At 59.4% G+C, this 13844-nt stretch overlaps 1 protein-coding gene across 3 annotated transcripts in view; it reads left to right on the forward strand.

Annotated features, from left to right (window-relative positions):
• Positions 1 to 13844, forward strand: part of TSPAN9 (tetraspanin 9) — a 177061-nt gene that overhangs the window by 89742 nt on the left and 73475 nt on the right. For 2 of the 3 annotated variants that reach the window (XM_024733474.1, XM_024733475.1), the window contains exon 2: positions 7931 to 8010. In XM_024733474.1, the coding sequence (XP_024589242.1) occupies positions 7948 to 8010 (63 nt within the window). In that variant the 5' untranslated portion in view covers positions 7931 to 7947. Of the gene's footprint in view, positions 1 to 7674; positions 8011 to 13844 lie in introns of those variants that run through there. The other variant, XM_024733473.1, reaches the window with a different exon arrangement.

The following is a 13844-nucleotide window of genomic DNA, read 5'->3' on the forward strand; positions in this document are numbered from 1 at the left end:
CGCTGCTGGTCACGCATTGTCCTGGGTTCAGCCCCTGCTGCCCTGGGGTTTATGGTCCGGTAGGAGAGCCAGACAGCAAACTGTCATTCAAGTAAGCATGTGCTTCCAAACGGACAAGTGCTGCAAGAGAAATGGAGCTCTGAGAATTTAGGCTTTAATTTAGACGGGGTGGGAGGGGAGCCACAAAACCAGAAGAGACTGTTGTGAAGCACTCATAAGAACTCAGGGGTGAGAAGAAGTACGTCAGGTGGTGGGTCGAGGAAGAGCATTCCAGGCAGAGGGAACAGCATGGGTAAAGGCTCCGAGGAGGGCAAGCTCCGCAGGTTCACTGGTTGGAGCACAGTGGGCTGGAGAGGTGGGCAGGGGCCAGTCCTTCCAGACCTCCAGGGTGGCTTAAGGAATTTGGATTGTAATAGAAGAGTAGAACAGCAAATACCACACACACACACACACACACACACACACACGCACGCACACAGACACACACATACACATGACCATAATCTCAGCAGAATGGAAGCCACTGAGGGCGGTAAGAGAGCAGTGTGAGTGAGAAGGTGGGCCTCAGGCGGGGGCGGGAAAGAGAGCCCTGGCCGAGATGCTGCAGGAGCTGGACCAGGGCCGTGGCCGTGAGCCGGTGAGGAGAAGGAAGCTCATTGGGTGGGATTTGTGTTTGAGAGGAGGTGGGGGCCCGTGACCACGGGGAGTCAGGATGAATCTTGGGTCTCTGGCATGAGCAATGGGGTGGGTGTTTAGGCCGTTTATGGAGGAGGGTGTTGCTGCCAGGGGGGCAGGGCACGGGCCAGGTCAGTCCCTCTGGGGCACGGGAAACGGGAGCTGCCGCGAGACAGCCGCGTGGGGATGCCAAGCAGGGGTTGGGTGTGCGTGCTTGGGGCTCAGAAGACAGGTCAGGCGCAGGTAAACCTTTAGGTGTCGTCAGCATGTGGATGGCCCTGGAACAGATGGGGTGGCGAATGCAGGAGTGTTGGCAGAGGGGAGGAGGGCCCCCGAAGGAGGACCTGCCGGCACTTGCCCTCAGAATTTGAGCCACAGGACATTTTGCATCAATTGTGTGTTGTCTTGTATCTTTCTCTGTTCAATCACCCTATGATTAGATGGGCGCTGGGACCATATTTACTCTAATAAGGCTTGTTGGTGATGACCGTACCTCAATTCACTGAACACTCTGTGTCCAGCACTGTACCTTGTGCATCACGTCCCTAACCTCCAGTCTCTGTCTGCACACTGCTCGGGAGGTGTGTATTATCATCTCCATCTCACGGTTGGGGAAACTGGGATACAGAGCAGGCAAGGGGTCATTCCAGGTCACCCGGCACGTGGGTAGCTCACTGCAGGTGGGATCTGGACACAGATCCGTCCAGTCCCAAAGCCCGGAGTTTGCAGGACATTGTTCTCTGTGGTCGGGGCGGGTCGTGGCTACGGACGGCAGTCACTGCAGGCGTCTGAGCATATGCTGTCCCTTCTCCCAGACCTGGGCCCCTCTGGCCCACGGTTAGGGGCAGGCGGAGTGTGCCGAGTGGGTTGGCTTTGGGATGGACCCTCCTCACCTCACCTGGTTCCTCGATCCAGAAGCCTCCCTGAGAGCGGGTCAGGAGTGGTACGGCTGGTCTGGAGCTGTGACGGCGATTCCTTGGAGCTCAGCTAAGCGTCCGCAGTATCAGCAGCTCGTGCCCTGACGTGCGTGCCCACCCGTCCCTCAGGGGTGTGGACACAAAGCTGAGGTCTCTTCACGGGCGTGCTCCCTCCGTAGGCAGGAGTGGCCACCACCTCTTGGGCCTGGAGATGTGATGGAATGAGGGAGTCTGCATGGGCCCACCGGGGACTCGGGGCTGGATGTGGGTGGCTCCACCAGGTTGGCTGCCCAGGGCGGGGAGGGCCTGGAGGGGTTCTGTCCTCTCCTTTTCCCACCTCCTACCTTTTCCGACTCTTCCTCTCTGCTCAGTAAGTTTGTGTGTTTACCTGTCTGTCTGTCCATCCGTCTCAGGCTGGACCACATGCTGGGGACGTGGCTGTGAGCGGCAGCTGACCACATGGTCCTCACACCAGGTCCCGATGCCCTCGATAGCCTGCTTCCCAGGAGTGGCCCCATACACGTCTGGTTTGGGTCCCTCCCTCTGGTTAGTGAACCTGGGCCCCCAGGTGATCCGTGGGGAGAACTCAGGGCCTAGGCCTGGTGGGCTTCCTGGCCCTCCACCTGCCCTGACTGAGGTGGTCACAGGGGCAGGCACCGGGGCTGAGGAAATGTTTAAGACACAGCCCCTGCCTCCTTTGAGAAGCCCAGTGACTAGAGCAGAGGCAGGTGGACAAACGAATATGTCTGGACGAAGATCTGGGGGCCTGAAGGAGGAGGGGCAAACCTCTTCCCAGGGAAGGAGGTGCCGCCCTTGGTAGAAGGTCCTGAGCAATACATCCCTCCTTCTAAGGGCACCCCTCCCACTGCAGCCAAACCCAGTTCTTTGTTTGTTTTCCTTACTGGTCTCAGAAACTAAACAAATAACAAACACAATGACCTTTAGTTCCTTTCTACCCCAGCCCTTTTACTATCATCACCGTTGTCTTCGTGAATCCTGGCCAAGTCTGGTGACTCGTGGCCCTGGAGCTGTTTAATTTCCACGGGCAAATTGGAGGCCCACCCCTACCCCCTGCCCCAGACCCTCCTCATCTCCCCCTGCAGAGTGAACCTTCATGCCAACATCCTGGGGTGTGGCCCGTTAGGCACCGCTCCATCCTTCTCCCCCTGCCCTCTTCCTTTTTAAAATTTATTGAGGTGACATTGGTCTATAACATCATATAGGTTTCACGTGTACAACATCGTATCTTGACTTTTGTATACTCTACAGCGTGCTCACTACCAAGGGTGTGGTTTCCACCCTACAGCTGCCTCCCTCCCCCCCCGATAACCACTGCTCTGTTCTCTGTATCCACGTACTTGGTTTGGTTTGGTTTGGCTTGTTTATGTATTTAATATCTGACATATGAGTGAAACCATACGGTATTTGTCTTTCTCTGTCTGACTTACTTCACTTAACCCGTGAGGTCCATCCATGTTGTCACTAATGGCAGGGTTTTGTCTATTTCGTGGCTGAGTCGTGTTCCATCATATATACACCACGTCTTCTTTATCTGTATTCGTCCATCGTCCATCCTTGTTCCCTTTTGGCACCATCGGTAAATGGTTTGCTTAGCAATCAAAGCATCTTCTATATTGCTGAAGAGGATCCCAATTTGGGAGTTTAAGAATTAAGCTGAGGTGAATACGGCTCCCTTCTGCAATGGTGGCCCCTCTGGATGGCGAGTGCCCCTCTGTCTCACCTGAATTCTGGTGGGGCCGCCCTGCCTGAGCCTCGGAGGTCCAGGATGCCTCACGAGCGACACATGTTGTCAGGTACAGAGATACTCAGTGTGGGACCGGAAGGCGATCTGTGTGGCCCGTCACCTGTGTGCAGGTTAGCGAGAGCCCAAAGGCCTGAGAGACGCAGGGAGAGGCCAGGAGCTTGGCATTACTCTGAAGCTGCAACATGCAGCATCTCCCCAGCTTCCAGGCAGAGATGCTGCACGTTGATTTCACGTATTCGCGTCTCCTCCTCCCCTCTGGGAATTCTGTACCTGCTTACTTTTTTTGTTGTCTGAAGAAAAGTAAAGGAAAGAAAAAGGCAGCTCTGCCTTGTTCACATGCTCTGAGATCCTCAAGGGCAGTCTGTACCTTGCGGCTCCCCTGAGCCCAGCGAGTAGATGAGGACCATCACGGGGGAGAGATGGTGTCTCACATCACCTTCTCTCTCTGATGGTTCCTTCTGTGCCCAAAGTCTAAGAAGCTGAGGCCGCACAGCAGCTGACCTTGCCTCTCCACCCTGCTGCCAGGCCTGGCTTCCTAGGGCCCCGATTCTGTCACGTGCCCCACTGCTTGGGAAGCCCCGGGATGAAGCTCAGACTCCTAGTGTCACTCGAGGCCTCACAGGTAGCTCACTGTGGCCCCCCAGGCTCCGTCTTCTCACTGCCCCCGAAGTTCCCCTAGCCGTGCTCTCCCCCCTCCTCTGTCCCTGCCACGCCCGCTCCAGCCAGCCCTTCTCCAAGGGGAGGCCGAACTCCAGCTCCGTGCCGTCCTGTCGTGGCACGTGTGCGCTCTGTCATTCTGCTGTGGGCTTCTCCAGGGATGGTCTGTTCACTGCATCTCGAGCCCCTTGGGGCCACGGCCATGTCTCACTCACCTCTGTCTCTCCCGGTGCCCCCGCTCATTGTCCCGCCGCGATGAGCTGTCTATGACGCATGAGTGGTCTCTTCATGGTGGCAGTGGAGGACGACGTTCTGGCTGAAACCGCTTGCCCGTGGCTGGTCTCCTGGCTTTGCCTGAGCTGCCTCCTATCGGGGACTTAGTTCCTGTCTTGCAAACTACCTTCTCCCCTCACCCTTCCTTCTTTCAGCCCGCTGTACGATAATGTAGGGCCATCTCCTGGGGGACTCCCCTTTGCTGACCACCAGTCCAGCGGCACTGCCCTGACCACCCCTCTCCCCTTTGCCCCTTACTCAGCTCCTTCTGCTAATGACCTCATCAGGCTCCCTGTTGTCCTTTTAGATTCTGTCTGTTAGACTGGCAGATTCCCAAGGGCAGGAACTAGGTTTAGAGCCCAAGAGAGTAAAGAACATGAGCTTTGAAATCACAGTTTCCTTATCTGTACAATGGGAATAACAACCATACCTATCTTGTGGGGCTGCCCTGAGGATTCTGTGAGTTACTGCGGGTGATGCTTGGTGCCTGGGATACACTGGGGACTTGCAAATAGGAGTTGCTCTTATGCTTCTGATCATTGACTAAGCTGGGAGCGAGCCCTCACGGGAGTGGGACCTCAGTGCCCTTTTGATGAGCGTGGCCAGGAGGGAGCAGAGCAGAGCGCTTACACTGGGCGGCCCCTCTTCCTCTCCTACCTGCCTGTTGTCCTGCACCCCCGGCCCCCCAGGGCTTCAGCTGCTGAGGAAATAGCTATTGGCACAAATCCACGTATAGTCAGAAATGAGGGTGGAACGATCGAGGACAGTGGGGAGGCTGTTCGCACGGAACAAGGTGTGAGCTGGCGAGGAGAGATGAAAAGAAAGGAGAAGGCGGGTTGGGGAGTGGGGGCCAGCCTGGGAGGTGCTGGCTGACTCCAAGTCCACGTCGGAGACTAGTAGTGACAGCCCCTGGTACTGGCTCAGCTCTTAGGGGCCTCAGACGGTTCTCACACAGGCCGACTCCTCTGGGGCTGGGCTCTGTGAACCCCATTTTAAAGAGGAGGAGATAGCACCTCACAAAGGCGGACCACCTAGCCCTGATCACAGACCTCAGATTGAGCTCAGGGTGAAAAACAGGTGTCCTGACTCTCAGTCCAGCTGGTATGATCTCTCCCGCATCAGAGAAGTGATGTGGCAGCCACGAGCCCTCGGGAGCCGGTCCAGGCTGAAGAGGACAAGGGGCGTTCCAGTCGGGTGGCCATGGGATCTGCCAGGAGCCAGCCGGACATCTGCCCCTCATGTGTGCACAGCACCCACGGGACCGCTGTGCCCAACCAGGAGACAGCAAGGTGCCGTGTCTGTGACACACACTGGCTTTCGCTGCTGGGCTGCCATCTGAGTGGGGAAGGGGCTCAGACTAGTAGCGCCGCTGTTGGTCCTTTTAAAGAAGCTGGGCTGCCCTCAGAAAGAGCGCCCACACCCCTGGCATGCAGGCCTGCCTCCGGCCCTGAGGTGCAGGCTCAGCAGCTTAGGGCCCCGCAGAAGGTCTGCGACAAGGGTCTGGTCCCCGCAGAAGGTCTGCGACAAGGGTCTGGTCCCCGCAGAAGGTCTGTGACAAGGGTCTGGTCGGAATGAGTGTCCCCCTCGGCCAGAGCGGATGTGGTAGCTCTGTTCCTGCCCATGGCCTTGGTGATTAATGTCCTTCTGTCTTCCTGGCTAGATCTTGTGTATCTGAATCTGAAGGGCAGGGAGCAGCACACCTCATACCTGTTTCCCCAGGGCCTGGTGCGCTCAGCACAGAGCAGGTGTGGAGTAAACGTCTGATGGGATCCCGGGAGGACATTTTCACACTCACACCATCCAGCCGCTCTGCCCAGCGCCTCCCGGCGGCCGAGCGCGCTGTTAGGTGTGGGATGCAGGGCCAGGGGAGACGTGGCCCTGCTCTGGGGCTCTCAGCACCCTCTTGCTGGTGGCAGAGGTGCCGCCCCCCACCTGTCTTCTGGTCTTTATTTGCCAACTGGGCAGCGCAGACCTCTGCACAAGCCCGGGACGCAGGTGGTGTTTCATGGTAGGATGAAGGGCTCCTTCTGGATGCCCCCAAGCTCCTAGCGAGAGCATTCTTGGTGTTGTGCCCTGACCAGCCCTGCCGGAGCGCCGGTATCCCAACGCACTCCGACACCACCCTTGGCAAGGCAGGATTCGCGGGGCAAGGCAGGACCTTACCTGGGCCACCTACTCTTCTCAGCCGGGTGGGGGGGTCCCGACCGGAACGCAGGTCAGGAGTTGGGGGGGGGGCTTGCGCAGCTGCAGGAGCCTCCGGAGCCGCGTGCGCGCGTGCGCGGAGGGGGCGGGGCGGGCGGCGCGGGTCGCGAGGGCCTTTCCCACACCTCGCGCCTCCCCTGCGGTCCCAGCTCCCCGTGCGCCCTAGCCTGACCCACGTGTGCAGACACGCGCGCCTGTGTGTGTGTAGCCGGCAGACCTTGTGCCCGGGTCGGACAGGCCCCGTGGGCACAGGGGGCGGCGGCCAGCTGGACAGCGGCCGCGCTTCTTTCCCCTCCAGTCTTCCCCAGCACTTTCCTCTGGGGAGGTTTCCTTGGGTCGTGGTACCTCCAGCCATTCCCCTCCCCTCCCGCTCCCTTCTCTCCCCGGAAAGAGGCCAGCACCTTGCGATGAAGGTTCTGGTTCACCCGGGCTCCGGAGCCCTTGACATTTAGCGAGGCTCGCGGCGCACTGGTGTAGGCACCAGGCAGAACGCTAATCCCATTAAAGCTGTGGTGTCATCCGGGAGGGAGGCTGCCCCCCGCAGTCCTCGCGTTCATTGGCCGAATGCAAACCAGGGGGCGGTGCCGAGGGCCGGGGAGGGGGCTCCGGAGATTTCGGAGTCGGGAGTCGGGCCGGGATTTCGCAGGGGTAGCCCAGCGGTTGAAGCTGCGGCGGATCCCTCGGCACTGCCCGCCGCGCGGCCGGGCAGCCCAGGGCCGGGGGCAGCTCCGCAAAGTCGCGGGGCGAGAGGAGGCGGGCGCCCGCAAAGTGACCGGGCCGGGCCGGGCTGGGACGGGGAGAGGGGTGCCGGGGAGCCCGGAGCCGGGCGCCCGGGTGCCTCGCGTGGAGCTGCGGTGCGCCCGGGAGGCGAGACGACGCTCGGGAACGAGCAAGCAAATCGCTGCCTCCCCAAAGACTCTAAGTTACGCAGGCCAGCCGGTTCCCGGGGAGCGCGCGTGGAGCCGCGCCGCGCCGCGCCGCAGAGCCCTCCCGGGCCGGCCGGCGAGAAGTGGGGCGCCGGCACCCCCAGCGCGGGGTCCGGCCGGCAGTGCGCCCCGGGACTGAGCGACGGCGTGCGAGGCTCCTCCGACCCGCCCGCAGCCCGCGCCCGACTCGGGCGCCCCCTCCGTGCCACTCCGGGAGCGATGCCCCCCGCCCCCCGCGCCCCCCGGGAGCGACGCGAGCATGGAGAAGTCGAGTAGCGAGGATTCTTCGATCCACCGGAGTCCATCTTTGGACAGCAAGGACTCGGACTTTGCCAAGCCGTCCACCTCGGGCCGCCCGTTCGGCCGCGGCTTCACGGCCGGCGCCTTCTACGGCACCGCGGGCTCCCGCGGCCAGAGCCGCGCCGAGGCTGGCGTGAAGACCGACAAGTACAATGCGCCCAAAGGCAGCAAGTACGTGGTGTTTTACCTGGACCTGTCCTTTGTTCTCCTCCTAGAATTTAAGAAGTGCAACATGGCCAGAGGCTGCCTCTGCTGCTTGAAGTACACGATGTTCCTCTTCAATCTGATATTCTGGGTAAGTCCTTCCCAGTATCTCTCCTTGGTCTCCTCTCTTCTTTGCTTAAGCACGATACCCTCTTCCCCTTCAGAGCTGCATTGCTCTGCTCTCTGCACAGCGGTAAGTGGGTTTTAAAAAACCGTTCCCCCGGCCCCCGCCCCCACTTTCATTCATCTTTCTCTTCCCTTCTCTCTCCTTGGTGGCTGAATGGAGGCTGCAACTTGCCTCTTCCAGGAGAGACTTGTTCTACTCCTGGGAGGCTGCTGAAGTTTGCCGCCACCTTCTCCCCCTGTAAGAAACCCGTGCCCCCAACTGGGGGATGTGTAGAAATAGGTGTGGTGTCGGAATTTTTAGCAGCTGTGACCTTGAGTTGAATTCAAGCAGAAGTGCGGACGGTTTTCCGAGTTTCTTCTTGTATTCCTCCTGAACATGCACGAACACAGTCTGCGGCACTTTATGGGCGTGAGATGGGGGGAGTGGCAGAGGTCACGCCCTCCTGATCCTTTCAGTGAATCCCAGGAAAAGGAGAAGGAGCCCCTATCCCAGGCCGAGGGGCCCGCTCGCTGGCCTGCAGCTCTGCCCCCGAGTTAGGGCTTGTGTGGAGAGGGAGGGTGTGGGAGGGATGCTGCCATCGGGTGGCGGCAGCTGCTTTTGAGGGATTGCAGTGGACTGGGCAGGGAGCGGGCTGGCCATGTGCTCCCGCCGTGGGACCCAGAGCCTGGAAGGGACAAAGGGAGTGCCCCATCCCTGGTGAGAGAGGAGGTTCTAGAGAAGGTGCCAGCGGGTGGGGCAGCTCGGAACTGTGCTCAGTCCCCTGTTATTCTGCCCCTGTGCATGAGAAATACTAGGCGAATTGGAAAACTTCTTAAATGCATATCTAGCTCTTCCGTCATCCCAACTTCTGCCTCTGCCTCTCTTCTCTGGAGCCCAGACGCAGTCCGCACAGATGTTTGGCCCTGCCCCAGGGCTGTCCTCCTCCCTTGTGGAGGCTGTCCACTGCCCATGGTCCAGGAGGAGCATGGGGGCAGGAGAGTCACCCAGTGCGCGGGGGGCGGGCTGTGTGCGGCGTGCTTTGGTGTTCAGTGCTTGTGTGAACTGACCCACTTTAACTGAAGAACGTTCATGGGTGTGTATGGGTGGGTGACTTTTCCCTGGGAAGGGGAGAGCTCAGGCCTGGGCTGGAGGAAGACGGGGTTCTGGCCTTGGCTCCGCATTAGCTCTTTGTGTGACCTTGGGCAAATCACTTTATCCCTAAGGACTGGGTTTCCTTTCCAGTCCAGTGTGGGGGGTGGTCGTGATGGTCCCCCTCACAGCCTCGCCTCCTTAGTTATGGGACGTCCTGCCTCCTTACCTTCTCTCTGGGGAGGGAGCCCCCTTCCCTTTTCTTCCGAGGAGCCTGGTCTGAGATCTTTTGAGTAGGATTTCCCCAGGTCTGGGTCTGGGCCACTGCTGGTAAGATGTTACCTGTCCTGTGGTGAGGGTTTTGTGGAAATTGGGGCAGATCCACTGGAATGTCAAGAATGATCTTGTGGCTGCCTCTGGACAAGTCCTCCTGGCCCTCTGGCTCGTTTGCCAGCATCCGTGTCAGCCAAGCACTGGTGTGTGTTTGTCTGGGGCCTGCGGATTTCCATGAATGCTGCCCATTCATTGTGCACGGCTTCCCCCTCTGTCCTTGTTCACAGTCTCCTCCTACCTTTCTGCCTTTCTGCCTCGCCCCACTCTTACTAGAAAGACCCTCCTGGGATGCTCGGTGCCCTGGCCAGTACCTCCCACTCAGACGCGCTCCTCCCCGCCCCCACCCCGCCACCTGCTGGCCAGAGTAGGTATAACTGCGTGTGCCGCCTCTTTTTTTCTCCGGGCGTTTGGGGACCTCCCCACACGCTAGCTAGTGCTGTGGTCTGTGCCCTGCACATGGAAGGCACTGGTTGTGTGTTTGTGAGTGAATGAAGGGAGGGTCAGCGCAGTAAGCCCACACATGTGGTAGGGATTCCCAATCCCACCTGACAGGAAAGAGAAGTCAGTTCTCAAACTTGCCAGTGATGAAGGCTGTCCTGGCGCCTTAGCTGTGGGGTGACGAGCGACTTTCTCTCTTCCGGTGGTTAATGAACTGGTCAGTGGAATGGCCTTCCTTTTTGGTTATAGTGAGCGAACTTACTCTTCCTAATAAGAAAGTGCCTACCCGCCTCTCTCTTACCCGGCTAGGACTCGATTTCTTCTAGCCTCTGACTTTGCTGGCTACGTAATATTTTCAGAATTCCCACAACATGCTATGAGCTGGGAAAAATTTTGAGTCTCAAAGACCCAGGTCTTTCATGCTTGTAGCGTATGGGATGATGAAATAAGGCCTAGACCTTAGGAGAGATGGAAAATTCAGCAGAAGAGAAACGGATGCTTGTGTGTGGGAGTGTTGGCCACTGCGTTTCTTGGCAGGTAGACGAGCAGGTGTAGCCAGGACTTGGGCTTGCGCATCCCTGTACCCCAGTCCAGCAAAGGCTTCCTGCGGGAGGTGCTTGGGCCTGAAATAGAAGGAGCAGTGGAGGGAAGAGCCAACTCGGAAGAGAAGGAGCGAAGGCGGGTGGTGGTGTTGGTGAGGCAGGACCTCTGGAGACCCCTGCTGCTTCCCAGGGCACCAGGGAGGCAAGGACAGACGTGAGTGAGAGGGTGGGTGCGAGGAGGGTCAGCGCCAAGCCCTCTGGGACCCAGAGCAATTGTGAGGAATTATGTAGCCATGACTTTCTAGTGTCATGGCTCAGAGCCCAAAAGGAGGCTTTTCTGAGGCATTAGAGTTGAACCTGAGGCCTGTAATCAGTAGATTGAGATCTCCGCGTAGATCCTGAAGCCTACCTGGTCGTTCTCCAAACCCACCGCTGTGGCCACACCGCCTGCCTCCCGGGAGCCCGCTGGGAGGAGTCCCGCTGCCAGGAGAGGTGCAGCTGTCTCACACTGCAGCCCCTCGCAGGCCTGAGGGGGCCTGGCTCCTTGCCACTGGGTGGAGCTTCTAGGATATTGGTGTTGGCGGGGGCCCGGGTGACATCACCGGGGGCAGGATGGAGGTGGAGCTGTGCGCTGGCCTCCCCCACCCCTCCTCCTTCCGAGGAAGGAAAGGGCAGGTGCCTTGCAGGCTGCTGGGCGCCTAACTGTGGGGGGGGAGGGGACGGCGTCCAGGTCTGCCCCTGGCACTGCTGCCTAGAGCCAGCTGGTGCTAGCCAGGTTGGCGCCCAGGGCAGCATTTCTGAGGGCCTGACATAGACGGTGGGGTAGAGGTCAGCCTGCCTGAATGAGCCCCACCTCCTCTGTGCCCGTGCACGCCCCACCCGGATCCTCAAAGAGAATGCTGGCTTTCCAGGTGGGTGCGAAATGAGCTGGCACAGAAGTTTCCCCATGCTGAGGGGCCTGTCCACCAGCAATCCAGCTGCCCCAGCTATCTCTCCTCGTCTCAGCCCCATCTCTCAGTCCTCCCGGGACCATCTGGTGGAATACTCCAGGCAGAGATTAAGCGAAGCTAAGCCCCTCCAGGAGGGCACAAAAGGCTCAGAGCTTTCAACTCTGAGTATCGGGGTGAGCTCTGAGTACTGGGGACCTTTGTCCCTTTCTCGGGACGGCAAATCGTGATCCCATCCCACCTCCTCCCAACCCAAATTGGGCTCCTATCTGATGGGGGCACTGGTTGGGAGCAGGGCTGGCGTGGCTAGTGTAATTGCCACTCAGAATAATGGTCACTTTGCATGTTCACCAGCAGAGCTGTCCCATCACTTTAAATCATGGCTGGCAGAGCAGTGACATTCTGGCCTCACCTGGAAGTCTATTCCTTGTGGATTGGTCTCTTAAGAAAGGCCAATTAGCCAAGGAGGCAGCGTTCAGGGTGCCTGCTGGGGCAGGAGAAGGGCTGGCGCAGGGCTGCGTGCGCCGGGTGTCGGGCGGGCACCCTGATTAACTTCCCCTACGTGGGGGCAGGCATTCGCGGCCTGGCCCCTCTCGGGCCGCTCACTCTGCCTCTGGGTGCGGGCAGCTTGGTCACGGCTCTCCAGCCACCTTGGAGGCACGCGTTTGGTACTGGCTTGGCCGCCAGTGGATGCTGTAGCTGCCCTGTGTCCGTGAAGCCCAGGATAGGGTCTGGTACGATCCGGGCTGGGCGGCCTGGGGTGTCCTGAGTCTGTGGGCTGCCTTCTGTCTGGGAACGGAAGTCGTGAGTGGGCTGAGGGGTCAGAACAGAGTCCCAACAGGAGATACAGGCCAAGCTGGGCAGCAAGAGCCGCGTATGTAGAGGCTTCCCAAAGGCTCCGGCCGGCTCCCAGAGGGCGGCTACACGTGGGGCCTGATCCTTGGGGTGGGTCAGGCCTGGCTCTGCTCGGGGAGGGGGGCTGATGCCCCGAGACCCGGAAATGTGGCCGTGAGGGAATGCCGGCTCTGTGTTCGCTTCCTTTCCAAAGCATTAAAAATTAAACTTCCTTGTCTTGATATCTATTTTTAAATCATGTCAGAGCCAGCATTGGTGTCAGTCAAGAGGGGGTGGGGAGGAGGAGGGCAGGGAAGAGAGAGTTCCGCTGAAACGGGGGGAGTGCTGTCACCCCTGTGGGGAAGGGGCCGCAGGCCTGCCCCCCCTCCCGCTGTCCTGAGGAGCACAGAAAAAGCCACAGGCCTCCTCCCCCGGCCTCCGCGGAGGATGGGGCCTCGCCCTCCCCTGCCTCCATGTGCCTGGCTGCCCTTGGCTGAACTTGGCGGCGGGCTGTGGGCCTCACTGGGCCGTAGGGTCCCAATCGAGCCGCTTCACTCATGCCACAAGTATTTCCTGAATGCCCGCTGCGTGCGCAGGAGCCTGCAGCGCTGAGGACCGGCTGACTGGGCTCGCACGGGGCAGATCAGCTTTCCCGGGCCAGGAAGTCGTGGATGGAGAGGTCACCTGGCCCGTCCTCCCCCAGGCACCAGAACACGGAGGCCCCCTCCCCCTCCCCCTCCGCAGCACCCTAGGCCGGGGCGGCGGCAGGCCTGGACTCAGCGTCCGTCCTGGGGGCCTGACTTGACCTGTCCTTCCCTTCCCCCACGCCGTGTGATGGCTGTCTCGCTCCCTCTAAAATGTTCGCGTCCATCAGAAATAAAGGGGAGGAAAAAGAGCCTGTTTCTTTTAGGAGCATCTGAGTTTGGAAAAAAGAATTCGTGAGTTGTGTCTTTTCTGTTTCTTCTTACGGAAAGGGCTGAGTGGGCGCTCTGTGGCTAGTGTGCGCTAGGTGCGTTTATCGAGCACCTGCTGTTAGCCAGGTCCCTGGGAGCAGTCAGGTGCATAAACAGGTAGTGACACTTCGGGCAGTAAGTGCTCAGTTGAGCTTCTAAGTAGAGTAATTAATACTGCTTAATAGAGGTGACAGTGACAGCTGGACTTGGAAGGACGGATAGGAGTTTGCTGGATAGATGAGGATGGGCTTCCGGGCCGGGGAGAAGGGTGATCCAGACTGAGCCTCCTGCATGTGTGCAGTGAGCCGAACATAGGGAAACAAAGGGTGGTATCAGCCTGGTGGTGCCAGGCGAGGGCGGCTTCCTGGTGAGTTTGGCCTGTGTTCCGAGGACGAGGTGCTGGGGATGCCGTTAGGTTCGTCACCGGGGCTCTGCAGAACGGGATGCTTTGCTTTTCGGGCGGTGACCCCCGAGACGGGTCTTTCGGTGCCGCTCGGGCTGCAAGCTGTCGCTGTCGCTGATGCAGCTTACGGAGACGCCCGGCTGCTCCCCTTCGGCTGCCATGTACCTGCTTCCGTGGTTCCAATTAGCAAGCTCTGAGGCGGAGGCAAACCCATCGGGCAGAGTTAAGTCTTCTGAGCCAGCTTTGTCGCTGCTCACGTTTGAAAGCTAGTTTGCCAGCA

The sequence above is a fragment of the Neophocaena asiaeorientalis genome, unplaced genomic scaffold, assembly GCF_003031525.2.
Source record: "Neophocaena asiaeorientalis asiaeorientalis breed wild unplaced genomic scaffold, Neophocaena_asiaeorientalis_V1.1 scaffold150, whole genome shotgun sequence".
In the NCBI taxonomy this organism is placed as follows: Eukaryota; Metazoa; Chordata; class Mammalia; order Artiodactyla; family Phocoenidae; genus Neophocaena; species Neophocaena asiaeorientalis.